We start from the raw sequence: 22052 nt of genomic DNA on the forward strand, positions 1-22052 counted from the left end.
CGTGTTGCACTTTCTTAGTACCTTATAACAACTCCTATTGTCTGAACCTGTTTGCTTATGGGCTCACAAACCTAGAATAATAAAGTATTTTGGATAATTTTGGCACAGGGCTCATATTCAGACATTTGATAGTAATTGACCTTCCTTCTGTAGAGAAGTCTGGCTCACTGAACAGCTGCACATGTGCATGTACCAGTACATCAATTGTTGAGAAGTGAACAACTGATGGGCAAGCATTACAAGTCCTGAATGTGCAGTCTGATATGGCAAATAGTGAGCAGAATGTACTTTAGGCACAGTTGTTCTGGGTATTATTTAATTATATTCTCCAGTTAGACAGCTTATGTTGAAGTGTAGTTAGCAGCTTAGTAAGGGATGAGCTGGTGTTGTTTTTAATACTGAACAGGAGCTTCTGTAAACTAGTCTTTCCTGACTGTAGCAAATGTACATTCAAAATAACAGACCTCCTGCTTCTCATGGATTAAGGATGACACAGATGCCTGATGTAAGGTCTACAGCTTTATATAGTTTATAAGCACTTTGTGAATATAGAGCATCTGCTGACTTCATGACCCCTCAGCAGTAAACCTGATCTTGGCAGGGTGGGGAAGAAGCCTTCACTAAATTTCTAAAGACTCAGTGGCTTCTCTGTGCGTGGTAGTGTTAGAAGTCCTAAGTTAAAACAAAGCTTGAGTTTCTTTCTGTGCTAGCTATCCAGAAGACCTCTTTTGATAGTAAACCAAAATTTGTTTGACATGGTTTTGTTCTTGGCAAACATTGACTTGTTTTGTTTCCTTGTCTCCTTTTAAATGCTTACTGGAACAAATAGACTATTAATACTACTTCTAAACCTGAAGTTAAACTTACTGGCCCATAATTTTTCCGTACTTTTTAACCTTTTATTTAGTCTACTTTTCTTCACTTTGCATTGCTATTAACTTTGTAAGCAATTTACTCAGTTGACTTTACTAAAAAAAAAAAGCATTTAACACACCTGACTTTTCAGAGTCATGGCAGGCGTTTGATGTGAATGTCACTGCTTCTCTTGATCTTTGTATTTTGTTGTGTGCTTGTGGTGGGTTTTATGCTCTGCCTTAGTAATCTGACGAGCTAGTATCTGTTTCTTGAATGCTTCTTATATTTTTATGGGCAGTAAAGGCCTCAGGACTTGGCCAACTCCACTTCTTTACTTCCTTTGCTCACCCAGTAGGATTGTTTGGATGTAATGGCCCTCCTATTAAGTAACTGGATTTCCATAACTAAATGTTTTTTTCCCTTTGGCTTCTCCATAAGTTTTTTTGCCTTCTACTTGCCTATTGTACTACTGGACTTGTGCAAAGCATTTGACACTGTCCCACACGACATCCTTCTCTCTAAATTGGAGAGATAACAATTTGATGGATGGACCACTCGGTGGAGAGAGAACTGGCTGGACGGACGCACACAAAGAGTTGTGGTCAATGGCTCGATGTCCGGCTGGAGACCGGTAACGAGTGGTGTCCCTCAGGGATCGGTGTTGGGACCGGTCTTATTTAACATCTTCATCGCTGACATGGACAGTGGGATTGAGTGTGCCCTCAGCAAGTTTGCCGATGACACCAAGCTGTGTAGTCCGGTTGATACGCTGGAGGGAAGGGATGCCATCCAGAGGGACCTTGACACGCTTGTGAGGTGGGCTGATGCCAACCTTATGAAGTTCAACCACGACAAGTACAAGGTCCTACACCTGGGTCGGAGCAATCCCAGGCACAGCTACAGACTGGGCAAAAAAGAGATTCAGAGCTGCCCTGCGGAGAAGGACTTGGGGGTGCTGGTCGATGAGAAAATGAACATGAGCCGGCAGTGTGCGCTCGCAGCCCAGAAAGCTAACCGTATCCTGGGCTGCATCAAAAGGAGTGTGACCAACAGGTTGAAGGAAGTGATCCTGCCCCTCTACTCTGCTCTTGTGAGACCTCACCTGCTGTATTGTGTGCAGTTCTGGTGTCCTCAACATAAAAAGGACATGGAACTGTTGGAACAAGTCCAGAGGAGGGCCACGAGGATGGTCAGGGGACTGGAGCACTTCCCGTATGAAGACAGGCTGAGGAAGTTGGGGCTTTTCAGCCTGGAGAAGAGAAGGCTGCGTGGAGACCTAATAGCAGCCTTCCAGTACCTGAAGGGGGCCTATAGCGATGCTGGGGAGGGACTCTTCGTCAGGGACTGTAGTGACAGGACAAGGGGTAATGGGTTAAAACTTAATCAGGGGAAGTTTAGATTGGATATAAGGAAGAAATTCTTTCCTGTTAGGGTGGTGAGACACTGGAATGGGTTGCCCAGGGAGGTTGTGAGTGCTCCATCCCTGGCGGTGTTCAAGGCCAGGTTGGATGAAGCCTTGTGTTGGATGGTTTAGTGAGAGGTGTCCCTGCCCATGGCAGGGGGGGTGGAACTAGATGATCTTGAGGTCCTTTCCAACCCAAACTATTCTATGATTCTATGATTCTATTGTGAGACTTGCCTGAGTTTACTCTCTGATTTCTTGAAGACCTGTTTTGGAGCTTTTTGAGCCATTGTCACTTATTTCCATCTTAAGGGTTATTGGCTAGGTTGGGTTTGGGCTTTTTTTGGTGGGCTTTTTTTTTTTTTTTTCTTGTTTCCTTTTTCTCATTTCTTTTGCCCAAGTTACATTCATCTTTCTATGTTTACTACTTCCTTCAAATTTTAGTTCTCTTCCAGATTGGATTCTCTCTGCAGGGCAAACATAATTATTGGTAAATGGTCTAGTAGAATTAATGACATGATTTGTAAAGGTCATAGTAGTTAGGGTTGCCCTTAGTATGATCAACTAACGGGTTATTTTAACACATCACTGTAAGGGGGGTGGGGGTTGTGTGTGCAAACTGAAATAAAGCTACCTCTTTAATGATCATGTCTAAAAATGGTTCATGTGACTTAGACTTCCAAATATATTGTTTCCACAGTCTTAAGCATGCTTTTTGGATTTGGGGAAAATTCAAAGGAAAAAAGAGGCTTATAAAAAGTGGAAGCAAGGACAGGCATCCTGGGAAGAGTACAGGGATGTTGTCTGAGAAGGTAGGGACCAGGTTAGGAAAGCTAAGGCCCAGTTAGAATTAAACTTGGCTAGGGATGTTAAGGATAACAGGAAGGGAAACTATAGGTAAGTAGCGAATAAAAGACAGACTAGGGACAATATAGGCCCCCTCCGGAAGCTATCAGGAGAACTGGCTACCCTGGATTTGGAGAAGGCTGAGTTTCTGAATGACTTCTTTGCCTCGGTCTTCACTGGCAAAGGCTCTGACCACACCACCCAAGTCTTCCAAGACAGATGCAGGGACTGTGAGAATGAAGACCCTAGGCCTGCTGTAGGAGAGGATCTGGTTCAAGACCATCTTAAAAACCTGAATGTACACAAGTCTATGGAACCTGATGAAATGCATCTGAGGGTCCTGAAGGAGCTGGCAAATGAAGCTACTAGACCACTGGCCATCATATTTGAAAAATCATGGCAGTCAGGTGAAGTTCCCGACGACTGGAAAAAGGGAAATATAACCCCCATTTTCAAGAAGGGGAAATTGGATGACAAAGGGACTTACAGACCAGTCAGTCTCACCTCTGTTCCTCGCAAAATCTTGGAGCACATTCTCCTGGATGGCATGCTAAGGCACATGAAAAACAACAAGGTGCTTGGTGACTGCCAGCATGGCTTCACTAAGGGGAAATCCTGCCTGACCAATTTGGTGGCCTTCTATGATGGGGCTACAGAACTGATGGACAAGGGTAGAGCAGTTGATGTCATCTACCTGGACTTGTGCAAAGCGTTTGACGCTGTCCCACACGACATCCTTCTCTCTAAATTGGAGAAATATCAATTTGATGGATGGACCACTCAGTGGATAAAGAACTGGCTGGATGGCCACACACAAAGAGTTGTGGTCAATGGCTCGATGTCTGGCTGGAGGCCTGTAACAAGTGGTGTCCCTCAGGGATCGGTGTTGGGACCGGTCTTGTTTAACATCTTCATCGCTGACATGGACAGTGGGATTGAGTGCGCCCTCAGCAAGTTTGCTGATGACACCAAGCTGTGTGGTTCGGTTGATATGCTGGAGGGAGGGGATGCCATCCAGAGGGACCTTGACACACCTGTAAGGTGGGCTGATGCCAACCTTATGAAGTTTAATGATGCCAAGTGCAAGGTTCTACACCTGGGTCGGAGCAATCCCAGGCACAGCTGCAGGTTGGGCAAAGAAGAGATCCAGGTCAGCCCTGTGGAGTAGGACTTGGGGGTGTTGGTCAATGAGAAACTGAACATGAGCCGGCTTCAGTGTGTGCTCGTATCCCAGAAAGCCAGCCATATCCTGGGCTGCATCAAAAGGATCGTGACCAGCAGGTCCAAGGAGGTGATCCTGCCCCTCTGCTCTGCTCTTGTGAGACTTCACTTGGAGTATTGTGTACAGTTCTGGTGTCCTCAGCATAAAAAGGACATGGAACTATTGGAACAAGTCCAGAGGAGGGCCACGAGGATGATCAGGGGACTGGAGCACCTCCTGTGTGAAGATAGGCTGAGAAAGTTGGGCCTGTTCAGCCTGGACAACAGAAGGCTGCATGGAGACCTCATAGCAGCCTTCCAGTATCTAAAGGGGGCCTATAAGGATGCTGGGGAGGGACTCTTCATCAGGGACTGTAGCGATGGAACAAGGGGTAACGAGTTACTACTTAAACAGGGGAAGTTTAGATTGGATATAAGGAAGAAATTCTTTACTGTTAGGGTGGTGAGGCACTGGAGTGGGTTGCCCAAGGAAGTTGTGAGTTCTCCATCCCTGGTGCTGTTCAAGGCCAGGTTGGACAGAGCCTTGTGTTGGATAGTTTAGTGTGAGGTGTCCCTGCCCATGGCAGGGGGGTTGGAACTAGATGTTCTTAAGGTCCTTTCCAGCCCTAACTATTCTATGATTCTATGAAGGTCGTAGAACAGCTGCACACCTATGTTTTCCTGCCTTTTTCTGACAGTCACAATGAACATAAACATACTTACTCTACGGAATACACTGTGGCAAACAACATCCTTTGTAACGATTCTCAGTCATGAGAGGGAATCAACTCTCTGTTAGGTTCCCATCGATTACACCTATGCTTCTAATACTAATAATGAGTTAGGAAGGAAAGACACGTGATCTTGCAAGCAAATAAACTGATAGATGTGGAAAACCTGCTGTCTGCATTTCATGTTTTGTGATGGGAAATGTCAAAAAGAAAGACTCCCAATTAAAGTTTATTAAAAAAAGTTTGTTATCCTGGTGAAAGGATAGGGACATGCAGTTTTGGTGGTTTTCAATGTAGTGAGGTTGTGTTAATTATTTGTATTATAAACAAGAGTCCTTCCTGAGTATCCTGATCCTTTTAGAGTATGCATATTTAGAAATTGACCTATACTGATTTTTTTGTGCTCATAATACATAATAGTAGTTAATTATATAATATTGTTGTGGCTTAAGCCCTGTAGGCAAGTCAGCCAGGCAGTTTCTACTACTTCCCTCCCTCCTCCCCCTGCTCCTGGAGGGATGGGGAGGAGAATAGAAAGAATGTAACTCCCACAGGTTGAAATAAGAGCAGTCCAGTAACTAAGGTATAACACAAATCACTACTGCTACCACCAATAATAATAATAATGATAAGAGAAATAACAAGGGAAGAGAATACGATACCACCCGCTGAAACGAGCCCGACCGGGAAGAGAGTGCCCTTCTGGGTCCCTCCCAGTTACATCCTGGGCATGACGTGCTGTGGTATGGAATACCTCTTTAGCTAGTTTGGGTCAGGTGTCCTGTCTCTGCTTCCTCCCCGCTTTCCCTCTTCCCTGGCAGAGCATGAGGCTCAGAAAGTCCTTGGTCAGTCTAAATATTTGAGCAGTAACTAAAAACATCGGTGTTATCAGCACTGTTCCCAGGCCGAAAATCAAAAACACAGTGCTGCACCAGCTACTAAGAAGGAGAAAAAATGACTGCTACTGCTAAACCCAGGACAAATATGGATAACGTGTATGACTATATGTAGTCTATATAAAAATCACACATTGCTTATAAAACTTAGTACGAGTCTTGAATGCAATTTTATGTGTCCTTTAATAGGTAAATTACTAATAGAGCTGCTCCCTGCCCCATGAGCCTTCATCAGATTTTTAATTTAATTCTTCTTGAAGTCTGGGGAACATAGTCCATTCCTTGTTAACAGTATGCTTTCTTTCCATTTAAAAATGCTCCCTTGTTGTCTCTAAGGAGATGCTGTTTTGCTTTGTTTTAGTTAATTTTAAGCTGATTGCTGTTAGTGAATCTGATAATAGAATGACTTCATCAACATACTTCCCCCCCCCCCCCCCCCCATGTAAGACCTATAATACATGGCTTCCTGTCTGGATATTTTAACTGATTGTGAGGGAGACTGGATTTATTTCAAACCAAGTATTAATAATCTACAAATACTCGGGATAAAGATAATTTTAAAAAGACAAAAAGAGCTAATACCCAGAGATACAATTAATGCCATTCAGTCTTGATTTATGGAAAATAATTGTATGAATATGGTGTCTCTTTGTCATATTTGATATAGGAGCATTTTAGGTTGCAGAAACATTTATGTTTCTGCGTAATATTCCCCTACTGCTGGAAAAAAAAAAAAATACTTTCAGAAGTAAAACTCCACATGCAAAACACTAGAAACTATAATCTTAATGAAGAAGTTAAATGTTAGTGATGGGTCAAAAGCTCTCAAAGTGATTTGTCATTACAATATATTACTTGGATTGTAGACACAATATTGTTAGCAGGATTTGAGGCTAGTTTCAGTGTCTAATGGAGATGGTCCAAGAACACTTAATTTCATCTGTTAAGGGATGATAAACTAGTGAACTACCACAGGTCTCCTGTATACTTACTTTCTATAATTATAGAAGGAAGACTCTATTTTACAAGGGGAAAGAAACAGGAGTGGAAGCATACTGGTTACAAAATAAAAGCTGTGTTTTCTACTCATTTCAGACAAATGTCTCATACTAGCAGTCAATTCAATATTGAGAAGTGGGGCAAGAAAATCTGCTTTGGTTCTGTGAGACAAAGCTGCTGATTGCATTACCTGGACGTGCACTCCCTCCTCCCTCTCAGTTGCTTGTTTTTCTTTGGAATATTTCCTGTGTTCTGGATAAGTTAATGGGATCTGATAATATTTTTGGAGGCTTTGTTTTTGTTTTGTTTTTCTGAACAAATTGTGCTCAAACTTTGTGAAACTGCACTTGAAAAATTATATTCTGTGGGATAGGCACTTGAGAGTTTCTAAGCAACAAAAAAAAGATTCTTTGTAATATCTTTAATAATCTTTGTTAGGTCTCTTGAATATTTTTAGTTGTTCGTAGTCTTCATTGAAGTTTGAGTCACTGTAAGATGCTTTCTGGTGTTAAATTCTGGTGCTTTTATCTCCTTTAAGTACTGCCTAGTGGGCTTGCAGAAAGTATCATAGTATGGTTCATGTCCAACATATTTTTAATAGATTATGATTAAAAATCTTTATGAATGGAATGTAGTTATGATATAGAACGTTTGAATTGAGTGTTCCAGCTTAGATACTTTCAAGATTTTAAACCCATTTTCTGAGTATATTGTATTTTCAGCCACTGAAGATGTGAGCTCGCAGTCCAGAAAGCCAACTGTATCCTGGGCTGCATCAAAAGGAGTGTGACCAACAGGTCGAAGGAGGTGATCCTGCCCCTCTACTCTGCTCTTGTGAGACCTCACCTGGAGTATTGTGTGCAGTTCTGGTGTCCTCAACATAAAAAGGACATGGAACTGCTGGAACAAGTCCAGAGGAGGGCCACGAGGATGATCAGGGGCTGGAGCACCTCCCGTATGAAGACAGGCTGAGGAAGTTGGGCCTGTTCAGCCTGGACAACAGAAGGCTGCATGGAGACCTCATAGTAGCCTTCCAGTACCTGAAGGGGGCCTATAGGGATGCTGGGGAGGGACTCTTCATCTGGGACTGTAGTGACAGGACAAGGGGTAATAGGTTAAAACTTAATCAGGGGAAGTTTAAATTGGATATAAGGAGGAAATTCTTTCCTGTTAGGGTGGTGAGACACTGGAATGGGTTGCCCAGGGAGGCTGTGAGTGCTCCATCCCTGGCGGTGTTCAAGGCCAGGTTGGATGAAGCCTTGTGTTGGATGGTTTAGTGTGAGGTGTCCCTGCCCATGGCAGGGGGGTTGGAACTAGATGATCTTGAGGTCCTTTCCAACCCTAACTATTCTACGATTCTATGAAACTATGGAATCTGATTGAAGATTTGTGACACAAAGCTACGCTGTAGTCCTATTCAGCTGTAAATATGGCTGTGAAAATTTTAAAATCAAGCATTAGCTTTATTTTGTGTGGCTAACGTGATAGGAAATGCCTAGAATGTTGAAAACAGACCATACCTGTGAAACATAAGGGGTTTTTTATGGCATTTTTACAAGTGTTGCATTCTGACTCTGTCCTTTCTTTTTTAATGTTGTTTTCAGATCTTGAGTCAGATGACTGTGCATCCATAGACATCTTTAATGTAGACCAACCATCATCCTCTGTAAATCAGCCAATTTGTATTCCTTGCCATGGATTGCAGTCTCACTTCTCTCCTCTTTCACCACCAACAAGACTTCAGAGTCATAAGAACTATGAAGGAACTTGTGAGGTACCAGAATCCAAATATAATCCACTAGGTAGACCCAAACTCTTTGAGTGTCCTAGTATTCAAATTACATCTATTTCACCTAACTGTCATCAAGGTATTGAAGCCAATGAAGATGAAGTGCACACAAATAGCACAGAAAATGAGTGTATGGAAAGGCCTTCACGGGACCATCTCTATCTTCCTCTTGAACCATCATATAGAGAATCATCCCTTAGTCCAAGTCCTGCCAGCAGCATTTCATCCAAAAGTTGGTTTTCAGATGCTTCCTCTTGTGAATCTATTTCCCACGTTTATGATGATGTAGACTCAGAGCTAAATGAAGCAGCTACTCAAATTACCCTGGGCTCTCCTTTGGCATCCCCTGGTGGTTCTCCAAGAGGCCCCAGTGATGAATCTTGGCAGCAGCCATATGGATTTGGGCATGTCTTGTCACCTAGGCAGTCTCCCTGTCATTCTCCTAGAACTAGTATTACAGATGAAAATTGGCTAAGTCCTAGACCAACATCAAGGCCCTCATCAAGACCTACATCCCCCTGTGGGAAGCGACGACACTCCAGTGCTGAGATTTGCTATGCTGGTTCTCTCTCTCCTCACCATTCTCCAACTCCATCACCTGGCCATTCTCCCAGAGGAAGCATAACAGAAGACACCTGGCTAAACACTTCCATCCATAACATACAAGGTCTTAATTCTGGCCTTTCACCATTTCAGTGTTGTACGGAAACTGATATTCCTCTAAAAACAAGAAAGACCTCAGAGGATCAAACTGTCACTTTATCTGGAAAAATAGATATCTGTTCTGAAGAACAAGGTGACTTACCATCATCCCTTGAAACTGCAGTAGATGACTGCTCTGGATCTCAGCACACATTGAAAAAAGATTTGCCTGGAGAGCAATTTCTTTCTGTTCCTTCACACTTTACTTGGAGCAAACCAAAGCCTAGTCATACTCCTCTATTTCGGTAAGTGATTAGAAAGTCCTTCTCTCCCATTTGTCCCCTCCTGTGCATCTTAAATAGACATGTAAATGTGCTTATATTTCAGTGATGCATTAAGACTTCTTAAAGAAAACTACTTCTAGGCAGGTAGGTGATATAATTAGGAAAACCAATTTGAGACACCAAACATCCATCTTTTTCTTTTAAGAATACAATAGATGCATTGTAACATCAGATTAGTTTTATTTAAAGATAGCTTGTTTGCATGCATGCACAGAGCCCAGCTGAATCAAATGTCTGCAGATTTTCTGCACTCTTTGCTGTTCCATCTGAGCAGTTAACATTTTTAATATAGCTGAAGAAATGCATGATTTTGTAAAACTGTGAAACTACAGAAGAAAGTGGGGAGTTTATTTGCTTTTGGTTTTACTTGCTTCTTTGGGCTGATAGAATTCTAGAAATAGAATTGAGAAAAAATTTGCATGCCATACTGAAAATCATCCAAAAAGAATTGATTGCTGGGCTGTAGTAGTTCCAAGGGCATTTCCACCATCTTGGTGCTGAGTTAACTAGATCTTTTCCTTTTGTAGTCCTGTCACGTGCTAGCAGGAGGATTTGTGGAGGCTCAGAAGAGGGAACTAGTTCACTCTGGGGGGAAAATTCATTCTCCTTCCCATTCTGTTACCTTTTAGATGGAACAGTTCTGTGGTCTTTCCAACTGTATAGCAGTGGGTGGAGTAGAAATGAGAACTCTTTAAGCAGCATTGCTGTTGGATGGATGGATGCTATGATTACTCATTCAAGTTATCTATTTGATTCCTGAACCTTTCCTTGCTCTACTAGGTTTTAAAAATAAGGGGCAGGGAGGTACTGGGAGCTGCAGGCATATTTTATGAGGACATTTTGTAAGACAGCTACATTTGATTAATGTCTGTAAAGTGCAATTATCTGTATAAAAGCTATATTATAGGTTTAAATGCTTCCATGCTGTTCTGTATTGATTTTTAAATAACTGATTAAAATAGTACCATTCTGTCTACAGGCAATGCTCAAGATTTGCTCTTCAAGGATGTAGTGGATGAAGCAATTTCTCTTTCTTAAAGTGGGGGCCAGGGGATAGGTTAGGATCCTCCACATACTTTAATTTTAAAAAGGCAAAACTTAAATACTGAAAGTTAATGACAAAATAGAATGTTCTTATTGCAAATTCATCCTTGCAAAGCGCTTGTTTTCATTCTGTGTTTTTAATTTTAGAATGGCTCAGAAAATATTAATGGTTTTGAAATTCCCCCACCTCCTCTCCCAAAGTGAGCGAAGCAAAATAAAGAACTGTTTCTACAGAGATGCCCTGTAGGAGGTTGGGGTTTTGGGTTTGGTATTTGATTGTGTGGTTGGTTTGTTGTTTGTTTGTTTGTTTTTTCTTTTCAGGGGGTGGGGGGGGAGGTGTTGGGGGTTTTTTTGTTTGTTTGTGTTTTTTTTTTTTTTTTTCTCCCGTCTCAGAGTTTTAAATTCTTAACAGAAATCTGGAATTAACTGTTGCCCAGTAAGCCAAGCTTACTGAAGAAGTGTTCTTTTTGGGGACCCTCCCTCGGAAGCACAACTTGTTGAAAAGTGCATGCTGGCTTTTGTGGCAACATGCTAATTTTTATGCAATTTCAATTTCTGGTGGCTTTTTCCAAATTCAGGTATCATTCTTGCATCATTTTAACGTCTTGATGTATTATTTCCAATGAACAAGCCTGTTGAGAAAATGTTTTAGAATCCCTGTTCCCATTCTCTGAGTATTCATGAATATTCTCAGGGGTGTCCATCTTGTGGAATATAGAAGCACTCGGTCATCTTGTAAAGATTGCTGTAGCTGACCCTTTCCAAGCATGCTTTAGGCAAAGAACTAATGGAAAAAATTCAGCTGTAACTTTTACTATTGAGTACCTGAGAAGGAAGTTATAAACACAAATGTGTGAGATATAAACCAATACTTTCAGGGTACAGTGAAGCTTCCTTAAAACAAGACAAGTGAATAATAGCTTTAAGAGTTTCCTGAAGGGTAGCTTCTTACGGGTGCAAACAGATTTAAGTGTCCATCTGAATTCTAACAATGAACATTTTAGGTTTACTGCTGAATATATTCCTGTGTGTTGGGTTTTATTTATTTACTTATTTAACATCCTTCCACATATCCGTTTATGAACATATTTAACAGTAAAGACTCAAAACTGCTAGATGGAAAATTCTGGTTTACTAGATATGCAAATACTGTGTTGACAGATACATTTACTGTCATAGAATCATGGAATAGTTACGGTTGGAAAGGACCTTAAGATCATCTAGTTCCAACCCCCCTGCCATGGGCAGGGACATCACACACTAAACCATGTCACCCAAGACTCTATCCAACCTGGCCTTGAACACCACCAGGGATGGGGCTTTTACCACATCGATGGGCAACCGGTTCCAGTGCCTCACCACCCTCACAGTAAAGATGATAGTTTATATCTAACCTGAACTTCCCGTTTTACTTTAAACCCATTACCCCTTTCCTATCACTACAGTCCCTGATGAGGAGTCCCTCTCCAGCATTCTTGTAGGCCCCCTTCATATCCTGGAAGGCTGCTATGAGGTCTCCATGCAGCGTTCTCTTCTCCAGGCTGAACAGCCTCAACTTTCTCAGCTTGTCTTCATATGGGAGGTGCTCGAGCCCCTTTGAAACTGTTTTTCGGGTTTTCTTTAATTCTGTTGCAGTTTGCTCATCTCTTAGTAAAAGGTGTTCAGTCTGTTGCTAGAATCTTTTCATTCTATCAAAAGAATAACTTTTTTTTTCTTACTTGTGTGGGTTTGTATTGGATTATAATTATGTAGGATACTCAGCAGTCTGAACCTGGTGTTTTTGTCAGCTTGCAGGCTAACAGGTTAATGGTGAGCAGTACTGAAGGGTAAAAGCACATGAACACATAGGCATGTGGCCAGATGGGGTGTGGATCTATGGTTCTTCTGTGGGATGACTATAAAATAGTTACAAAAATAGATATTGAGTTAAGTTTGCTTCCTCTTGTAGTGGGGGGAACTGAGCAGAACTGAATAAAAATTTTACTGTTTGTTTACTGTTTCTACATAGTTTATGGCAGATGCCAAAAGTGACTGCCTCAGTTGTCATAGTTAGATATTAGTTGCAATTTATATAGTTATTACATATTTTATATAGCAGTATATTGTTATATAAATTGTGACATATATTAAGGTTAATAATGCAATCAAGACATTTAAAAAAGTTTATCAAGCCCAAAGTAGTGCATGAAGTAAACTGGAGTATCGATCAAGCAGCATGCACACTTGGCAGCGATAACCCGACCCCTGGTAGAAGTAGGGGTAACTTGCCTCCCATGTGTCACAGTGTGAAGTGTGCAGATAGCACCTTCTTCTCTGAATGCTATCTGAAGGTTTGTAATCTAGTTCAGCTATCAAGTCCTGACCATGTTTTCCTCCTTTCTTCTGTGTTCAGTAAGTGCGCAATACTTAGCAACATTTAAAATTGTGGAACACGCTTTTGAGCTTTGTCCTGGGTTCAGCAGTAGCAGTCATTTTTCTCCTTAGTAGCTGGTGCAGTGCTGTGTTTTGATTTTCGGCCTGGGAACAGAGCTGATAACACAAATGTTTTAGTCTGACCAAGGACTTTCTGAGCCTCATGCTCTGCCAGGGAGGAGGGAAAGCCGGGAGGAAGCAGAGACAGGACACCTGACCCAAACTAGCCAAAGAGGTATTCCATACCACAGCACGTCATGCCCAGGATGTAACGGGGAGTTACCTGGAAGGGCTAGGGCACTGCAGGGTTGGAGGAGGTATCAGTTGGTGCTTGGTCGGGTGGGGTTGGACGAGTTATCGGATGGCTGGTGCTGAGGTGTTGTATTCTCTTCACTTATTTCCTTTATCATTATTATTATTGGTGGTAGCAGTAGTGATTTGTGTTATACCTAAGTTACTAAACTGTTCTTATCTCAACCTGTGTTTGATTCTGCTCTCTGTCCCTCCGGGTGTAGGGGGAGGGCAAGAAGGGGGGGAGTGAGAGAGCAACTGTGTGATTTATGGCTGACTTTGTTTAAACCACGACGGTTCTTTTTGGCACCCAACGTCGGGCACGAAGGATTGAGATAACGACAGATCTGACTGGATTAATAGTCACTCGTCACAATGCTGATTTATTGGCTCTCAAAGTTGTTCCTCTTGCTCTCACAGTTTCAGTATATTGCGCATTACTTAGAGCTGGTATTTGCTGTGTTAGTGTTTATCAAGTGTGGGGCTTGGGCTAAGGTTCTTGTTTCACTGTACTTTATGGCAATGACCTGTAATACGGGTGGGCTCTGGCAACAGGGAGGGATGGACGTGGCCATGGCTGTGGACTTGTACCTGGCTGTCCCACTGCTCTTCACCGTCCTGACCCTTGTCCTCGCCTCTGTCTTCGTGAGGCTATGGGGAGCTGAGGGGAAGTGGCCCCGGGAGCCGGTGGTGGCAGAAGTGGGCCAGGAGAGCGGCCCCGGGGACCAGGCGGTGGCGGGAGCAGGGCCAGAGGCCGGGAAGGAGGCAGCTGCTGAGCAGTGGGAGGAGGTGGTGGCCGAGCCCAGCCCCGCGACCGAGCCCAGCCCCGCGACTGAGCCCAGCCCTGCAGCAGCTGAGAGCATCCCCCGGAAGCTGCCCGCCGAGCCCCAGGAGGATGCAGGAGTCCAGGCAGTATTTCCCAGCAAGGCAGAGGAGGAAGATTTGGACTCAGAAAAAGAGAAGCTAGTGGTGGGAGAGCCGGCAAGCACAGGAGCTACATCAGCCCCAGGGACAAGTACAGCAGCATCATTGGAGAGTTCTGAAGGTTTTGAATGGCCTTTGGGTACCTTTGGGACCTGCCTGCTGATTGTGATGGGGATCAGCATGTTGGCACACACAGAGTGTGTTCTACCCACTACCATTTTGTCTGATCTCAGAAGTTAAGCAGAGTTGGGTTTGGGTCTTGTCTAGAGTTAGATGACGTTATAGGAGGAGCAGGAGATTTTCCCCAAGGCTAGGCAGTCATGAGTTGCAGTGTGTGTGGGACAGTATGTGTGAGTATCTAGTCCACTGGGCCCTTCCAGTGCTTTGGAAGCGTCGGAGATGGAAAGCAGCTGTATGGAGTCTCCAGCAACAAGCTGCAGAAACTGCTGAAGGGGAGGGTGAATTATTTTGAGCCAGGTGGGCCCATGGCACTTCAGGTCATCAGGGCAGAGATGCAACATAGAGATGGACTCATGATTGAGGGGTGGACTTAGCAATGGACACTATTGCCCAGGTTATTCACGAGTGTGAACACTGCACACAGCCTCTCCTGCTCTGAGAGACTGTTACAAGAGATGGAGCCAGGCATCATGGACCAGATGGACTCAGCAGCTTTATAGGGACTGGTCCATGCACTAAGTTAAGAGTGCACTGTGATAAGAGAGATGGTATATTGAAAATGTGGGATCTGAGCATGATGTGAATGGTATGGAATAAGGGGTGGATACTGTCCTGGGTTCAGTAGTAGCAGTCATTTTTCTCCTTCTTAGTAGCTGGTGCAGTGCTATTTTGATTTTCAGCCTGGGAACAGAGCTGATAACACAAATGTTTTAGTCTGACCAAGGACTTTCTGAGCCTCATGCTCTGCCAGGGAGGAGGGGAAGCTGGGAGGAAGTAGAGACAGGACACCTGACCCAAACTGACCAAAGAGGTATTCCATACCACAGCATGTCATGCCCAGGATGTAATGGAGAGTTACCTGGAAGGGCTAGGGCACTGCGGGGTTGGCGGAGGTATCAGTCAGTGCTCGGTCGGGTGGGGTTGGATGAGTTATTGGTCGTCTGGTGCTGAGGTGTTGTATTCTCTTCCCTTATTATTTCCTTTATCATTATTATTATTGGTGGTAGCAGTAGTGGTTTGTGTTATACCTTAGTTACTAAACTGTTCTTATCTCAACCTGTGTGAGTTGCATTCTTTTTGATTCTGCTCTCTGTCCCTCTGGATGTAGGGGGAGGGCAAGAAGGGGGAGGAGTGAGAGAGTGACTGCGTGATTTATGGCTGACTTTTTTTAAAACACGACAAGGTTTTTAATAGTATTTCAGATGGCATACAAACCCTTTTGTTAGATGACAGCTTGTTATTTCATCACAGAAACCCATAGTCTGATAGCATGTAGCATATGAAAATTGAGTGTGCATTATGTGCTGAGTTACACTTCTGCTTCCTTGTCAAAGGTAAGTCTAGACAAGTGAAGATGGACAGAGCCACTGCTGCAGCAATTCTTTTCAAATAGGGAAAAAGGAACTAGGTAGTGTCTCCTGTATCTAGGAATAGTGAGGGTGTCTGTTGATGTCATTAATGAAATACCTGGGCAGCTGAGCACTCCTTTGGTTGCAGATTAAATTGGTAATTTTAGGGAATATTTATTTTTAATGAATGGAATGTTTTTTTGAATATTTATTTATTATGAGGTAATAAGTTATTTGATAATTTTATTTATTGCATAGTTACTCTTGTTACTGTTATTTAAGTTACCTCTTTCTTCTACCCCCCCCAACCTCTCCCCAGGTTGATGGATAGGAAATGGCTTTATCTGTGTGACTCATGCTTCCCTCCCTTCCACTTGGAAAATCCCTTTCTTTTGGGTATCTTGATGTAGTGATAGTAGATGTGACCTCCCCATTTGCTTATTACCCCAACATTTCATAAAGATGCTGATTTTACAACTTTCTTGTACATCTACTATTAGAGCTTGAGTTTTACTCACAGAAAAAAAATAATCAAGGTGTGTATTTGTTTCTCACTAAATCTCTTTGAGGCATATTTCTGGGCTTTCCCATATAGTTGTTTCAGATTCTTTTATTAATTGGATTCTCTTTTTCTTTTGCTCCTTTCCCAAATTCTGTATTGGCCATTGGAAGGGTAACAGATGCTTCAAGTTCACTTTATTATTTAGATAGCCTATGTCAGTATAGGTTATAAATAGTCCAGAAGAATACCAGAGAAAGTGTTTATTCTAGAGTGTGTTCATATTCAAATATCTAAATTTGATGTGCTGGTTCACATTGAGGCACCATCTGAAAGGGGTTAGTATTCTCATGTGAATTATCTTAAGTGTGTCCTTAAGTCCTTGAAACTTTGTGAAATTTGTATTTAGTAGCTATTTCATAAATATTAATGGACCCATGTAATATCGGGAAGCTCTTCAAGACTGATCCCTTTTATTAACTTTTTCTTATTTAGTGTCCAGTCAGGCTCTCAAGTACAAAGCTGCTGTATAAGGGAGATGAGTAGCAAATCGTATTTTGAAGTGATATATGTATATATATACACACACACATAGTTGCTTTAGAAAAGTTAATGTTCTTAGTTACAAGATATATAGCTCCTGTGAGAAAGTCTGTTTTACAAACTTGATCAAGGGGAATAAAAAGAATATAGGGATGATCCAGAAACATCTCCTGAGTGATCAATATAATGCTTCTGGTGAGGACTTGTGACTAAAAGTACAATTCATAAGAGATTAGCAACATTTATGATGTTAACAACCATGGTTGGGGTGTTCTAGAGTTAACAACCATCACCGACCTGGCCAGCACTGATGTAGGTAGCAAGGTGCATTTTGTCAGAAGAGTGGGCAATGATGATGGAATTGAAAATTATAGAATCTGTTATTTTTGATTTTAGGCTTGTTGGTTTGTTTTCTTTTGCTATAAACTTAAATATGAATGGCTAGCGGAACAGTAAGTTTCAGGTTATGTGTCTCAGGTTTCTTTGTGTCTCAAGCAAATAGGCACTTTGCAGGGTAGTAAATTTAAGGAATTGTTCACTTTTTTTTTTTCTTTCTTTCTTTAACCCCTGAAGTATTTGATAGGAACAGATGGTGTTTCTGTGTCTGGTAGATAATCAGGCAATATTCAGTAATGCTAAACAAATTTGAAATAAAACCTAGTTTCTTTTACTGTCTTCCCTCATGGAATTCTTAGACACTTAGACATTGATTTTAAAAATTACTGTATAAATTGATGTTATGCAGCAGTCTGAAGACAAATTTAATCTAGAGCACTGAGAAGTGATGGGATATAAAGTAGTTTATTTGTTCCAGTGGTGATGAACAAACAGGCTTTGATAGATGCATCCACAGATCAGGAATCTCTTTAGTGATGGATACTTAATGGCAACTTGAGAGTATGTTACCTGCAATTATCTGGTGGTTACCACTGGAAACTAGGATTGCTGGCGGTGTTGCTTAATCTGACAGAAAAGAAGTAGTTTAGATAGAGTGGTATATGGCCATATACTTGGAAAAGCTGCTTCTCTTATCGGAGACCCCACTTGGAGTACTGTGTGCACTTCTGGTGTCATGAAGCTGTTGAAGCAAGTCCAGAGGAGGGCTATGAGGATGATAAGGGGGCTGGAGCACCTCCTGTATGAAGACAGGCTGAGAAGGTTGGGGCTGTTCAGCCTGGAGAAGAGAAGGCTGTGTGGAGACCTCATAGCAGCCATCCAGTATCTAAAGGGGGCCTATAAGAATGCTGGGGAGGAACTCTTCACAGAATCACAGAATCCCAAGGGTTGGAAGGGACCTCAAAAGATCATCTAGTCCAACCCCCCCACAAGAGCAGGGTAACCTACAGTACATCACACAGGAACTTGTCCAGGCGGGCCTTGAATATCTCCAGTGTAGGAGACTCCACAACCCCCCTGGGCAACCTGTTCCAGTGCTCTGTCACTCTTACAGTAAAGAAGTTCTTCCTGATGTTAACGTGGAACTTCCTATGTTCCAGTTTACACCCATTGCCCCTTGTCCTATCACTGGATATCACTGAAAAAAGCCTAGCTCCATCATCCTGACACCTACCCTTTACATATTTGTAAACATTGATGAGGTCACCCCTCAGTCTCCTCTTCTCCAAGCTAAAGAGACCCAGCTCCCTCAGCCTCTCCTCATAAGGGAGATGTTCCACTCCCTTAATCATCTTTGTGGCTCTGCGCTGGACTCCTTCAAGCAATTCCCTGTCCTTCTTGAACAGAGGGGCCCAGAACTGGACGCAATATTCCAGATGCGGCCTCACCAAGGCTGAGTAGAGGGGGAGGAGAACCTCTCTTGACCTACTGACCACTCCCTTTCTAATGCACCCTAAGATGCCATTTGCCTTCTTGGCCACAAGAGCACATTGCTGGCTCATGGTCATCCTCCTATCCACCAGGACCCCCAGGTCCCTTTCCCCTTCGCTACTTTCCAGCGGGTCAACCCCCAACCTGTACTGGTACATGGGGTTGTTCTTCCCCAGATGCAAGACTCTACACTTGCCCTTGTTAAATTTCATCAAGTTTCTCCCCGCCCAACTCTCCAGCCTGTCCAGGTCTCGCTGAATGGCAGCACAGCCTTCTGGTGTGTCAGCCACTCCTCCCAGTTTTGTGTCATCAGCAAACTTGCTGAGGGTGCACTCAGTTCCCTCATCCAGGTCATTGATGAAAATATTAAACAGCACCGGTCCCAGCACCGACCCCTGAGGAACTCCACTAGTCACAGACCTCCAGCTAGATTCTGCGCCATTAACCACAACTCTCTGCCTTCTTCCTTTCAACCAGTTCTCGATCCACCTCACTACTTGATCGTCAAGCCCACACTTCTTTAGCTTATCTATGAGGATGCTGTGGGAGACAGTATCAAATGCCTTACTGAAATCGAGAAAAACTACATCTACCGCTCTACCATCATCCCTCCACCTAGTCACTTCCTCATAGAAGGCTATAAGGTTGGTCATACATGACTTCCCCCTCATAAAACCATGTTGGCTGTTCTTAATGACCCCCTCATCCTTGATATGCCTAGTGTTGGAGTCAAGAATAAGTTGTTCCATCACCTTTCCAGGGATGGAGGTCAGGGATTGTGGCAATAGGACAAAGGGTAATGGGTTTAAACTAAAACAGGGGAAGTTCAGGTTAGCTATATGGAAGAAGTTCTTTACTGTGAGAGTGGTGAGGCACTGGAACAGGTTGCCCATGGAAGTTGTGAATACTCCATCCCTGGCAGTGTTCAAATCCAGGTTGGACAGAGCCTTGGGCGACATGGTCTAGGGTGAGGTGTTCCTGCCTATGGCAGGGAGGTTGGAACTAGATGTTCTTAAGGTCATTTCCAACCCTAACTATTCTATGATTCCTCTTGTAACTCAGGGAATAGAGAGGAACAGAATTAGGTTCTATTTTTAACTGTTTAACTAGATTAACTATTTTAATCTATTGGGATTTTGGCCTTAATTTTAAGAAGACTAAATGTTTCAATGTGAGTGGACTTTAGGCAAGCTTAGTCTGCTAAGTACTTATTTTGATGAATAGAAATAACACCAGCTATGCTATGTTAGAAAAACTTGAAAGTGAAAATATTTGCAAATCGCTGACTTTGGAGATAAATAAGCACTTAAATGAGACAAGCAAGAGAACTTTGAATTTCTTAGATTTTTAATAAGCTAGGCTATTGCTGTAACGTTCGCACTCCATTAATGAATCCAGAGAAATTCAGGCAGTGTTTAATATGGGATCTTTGAGCTGTTGTCGTGGTTTAAGCAGCGTGTTATCAGCACTGTTCTCAGGCACTGCACCAGATACTAAGGAGAAAAATAACTGCTACAGCTGAACCCAGAACAGTATCCACCTCTTATTCCATATCATTCATGTCGTGCTCAGATCCCATATTTTAAAATGTGCCATTGCTTTTTGTCTTACACACACACAGAGATATCATTCCTTAGTCCATGGACCAATTCCTATAAAGTTGCTGAATTCATCCAGTCCATGATGTCAGGCTCCATCTCTTGTAACAGTCTTTCAGGGCAGGAGAGCCAGTGTATAGTGTTGGATTGTTGCCTGCTGATGACACTGCCGAGTTTGTCACTGCTGAGCTCATCTGGTTTCATCAAAGTTCGTTCTTTGTTGGGGTGATGATCGGAGGGAAGAAGTCATGAGAGTCTTTTGATTCTCCTCCCCATCCCTCCGGGAGTGGGGGGGGGGGGAAGAAAGGGGAGAGTGAGTGAGAGGCTGCATGGTTCTGAGTTACCAGCTGGGCTTAAACCATGACAGTTGTACATGGGATTTGGCTCTCTGCTTTGTTCTGAAATTATAGACTATAGATTTTTACTTGATAGTATACTGTATCAGTGTTCCAAAAGCACAGTTAACTGTGGGTCTGCTAGCAGCAGAACAGTGATGTTTTGAATGTAAACATTGTTTAAAAACTCTGTTGATAAGCCACTATGGCAGCTGGAATAACCCCACAAATCTTAACTCCAAAATTAGTTCACCAGGGAAAAAGTTGCTTTTTCCTAGATTCCTAGATTTCTGGAGCAGGGGGAGGGCAAGAAGGGGGGGAGTGAGCAAAAGAGGTTTGTGGTTGGGTTTAAACCACGACACTAGGTAACAAAGAGCATCCACAGCAGTATTATTGGCTCTACAAGCATTCTTGAAAAGGACCATAGTATTGGTTCATAGTTATAGTTTGAGATTCTCAGGGGTTTGCTGTGGGTTTTTTTTTTTTTTTTGTTTGCTGTGTTTGCATTGACTTGTCACAGGAAATGCTGTTGGTTAATCTCTGCAAAAATTTGGGATGAAAATGTGGCATGCCCATTGTATGGTCAGTGAGCTTTTCCCTTGTTGATGTGTTGGGAGGAGCTGTAAGTGGAAAATCTTACTTTTGCTAAAACTAAGAGATAATAAAAGAATCACTGTAGTAGAAGTGAATCTCAACCAGCAAAAGGAATAAGAACTGGAGTTAGTGACTACAGAGGCAGGGACATGTTGTACAGAGTGGCTAAAATGATTTGTTATATCATTTTCAGCTGTGTTTAAAAGATTTCTAAGCAAGGAGTCCAGGAGAGCATTAGACTAATTGAGCTAATTGCATATGTGCTTCAGCTGAGGTATAAGCATTAGCAGTTTGTCTGCACAGAGCCCCAGCTATTTGTCCTATGAGTTACTCAGGAAGCCTGCTACAAATGAAAGGTATGTTTTTAACTGAATTATTTTTAATGGCTCTCATAGGCTTTGTTTTTCCTTCTGTCCCACATGTACTGCTGTGGGGCCACAGTAAAATGCAAACAAGCAATCTTGTTTTGGGGGTTTGTCTCTTCCTGCATATAGTCAGCCCATGAGCTGGGCCTTGACTTCTGCAGGTCTGAATACTGAAGTCCATATAGACACATTTGGCTATCCTAATGATGAACATTAGATGTTTCCTTATCAATTTGTGCAGCCTGAATCAGTTCTGTTTTAGCAATGTTAAATTAATATTGATAAAATTATCACTGAACTGACAATTTTAAATGCAGTGGCTTCTGCTGAGGATGCTACTGAAAGGTTCCATCTTCTGAGTTCCCTTTAATAGCTGCTGAAGGCAGA

General features: G+C 42.6%; 1 protein-coding gene across 6 annotated transcripts in view; it reads left to right on the top strand.

Annotated features, from left to right (window-relative positions):
• The window catches only part of LOC136004357 (nuclear factor of activated T-cells, cytoplasmic 3-like), a 128088-nt gene that overhangs the window by 7794 nt on the left and 98242 nt on the right, over positions 1 to 22052 (top strand). For all 6 annotated transcript variants that reach the window (XM_065660823.1, XM_065660825.1, XM_065660826.1 and 3 more), the window contains exon 2: positions 8534 to 9665. In XM_065660823.1, coding sequence (XP_065516895.1) covers positions 8534 to 9665 — 1132 coding nt within the window. The remainder of the gene's footprint in view (positions 1 to 8533; positions 9666 to 22052) is intronic.

Source organism: Lathamus discolor, chromosome W (assembly GCF_037157495.1).
Source record: "Lathamus discolor isolate bLatDis1 chromosome W, bLatDis1.hap1, whole genome shotgun sequence".
Taxonomy (NCBI): Eukaryota; Metazoa; Chordata; class Aves; order Psittaciformes; family Psittacidae; genus Lathamus; species Lathamus discolor.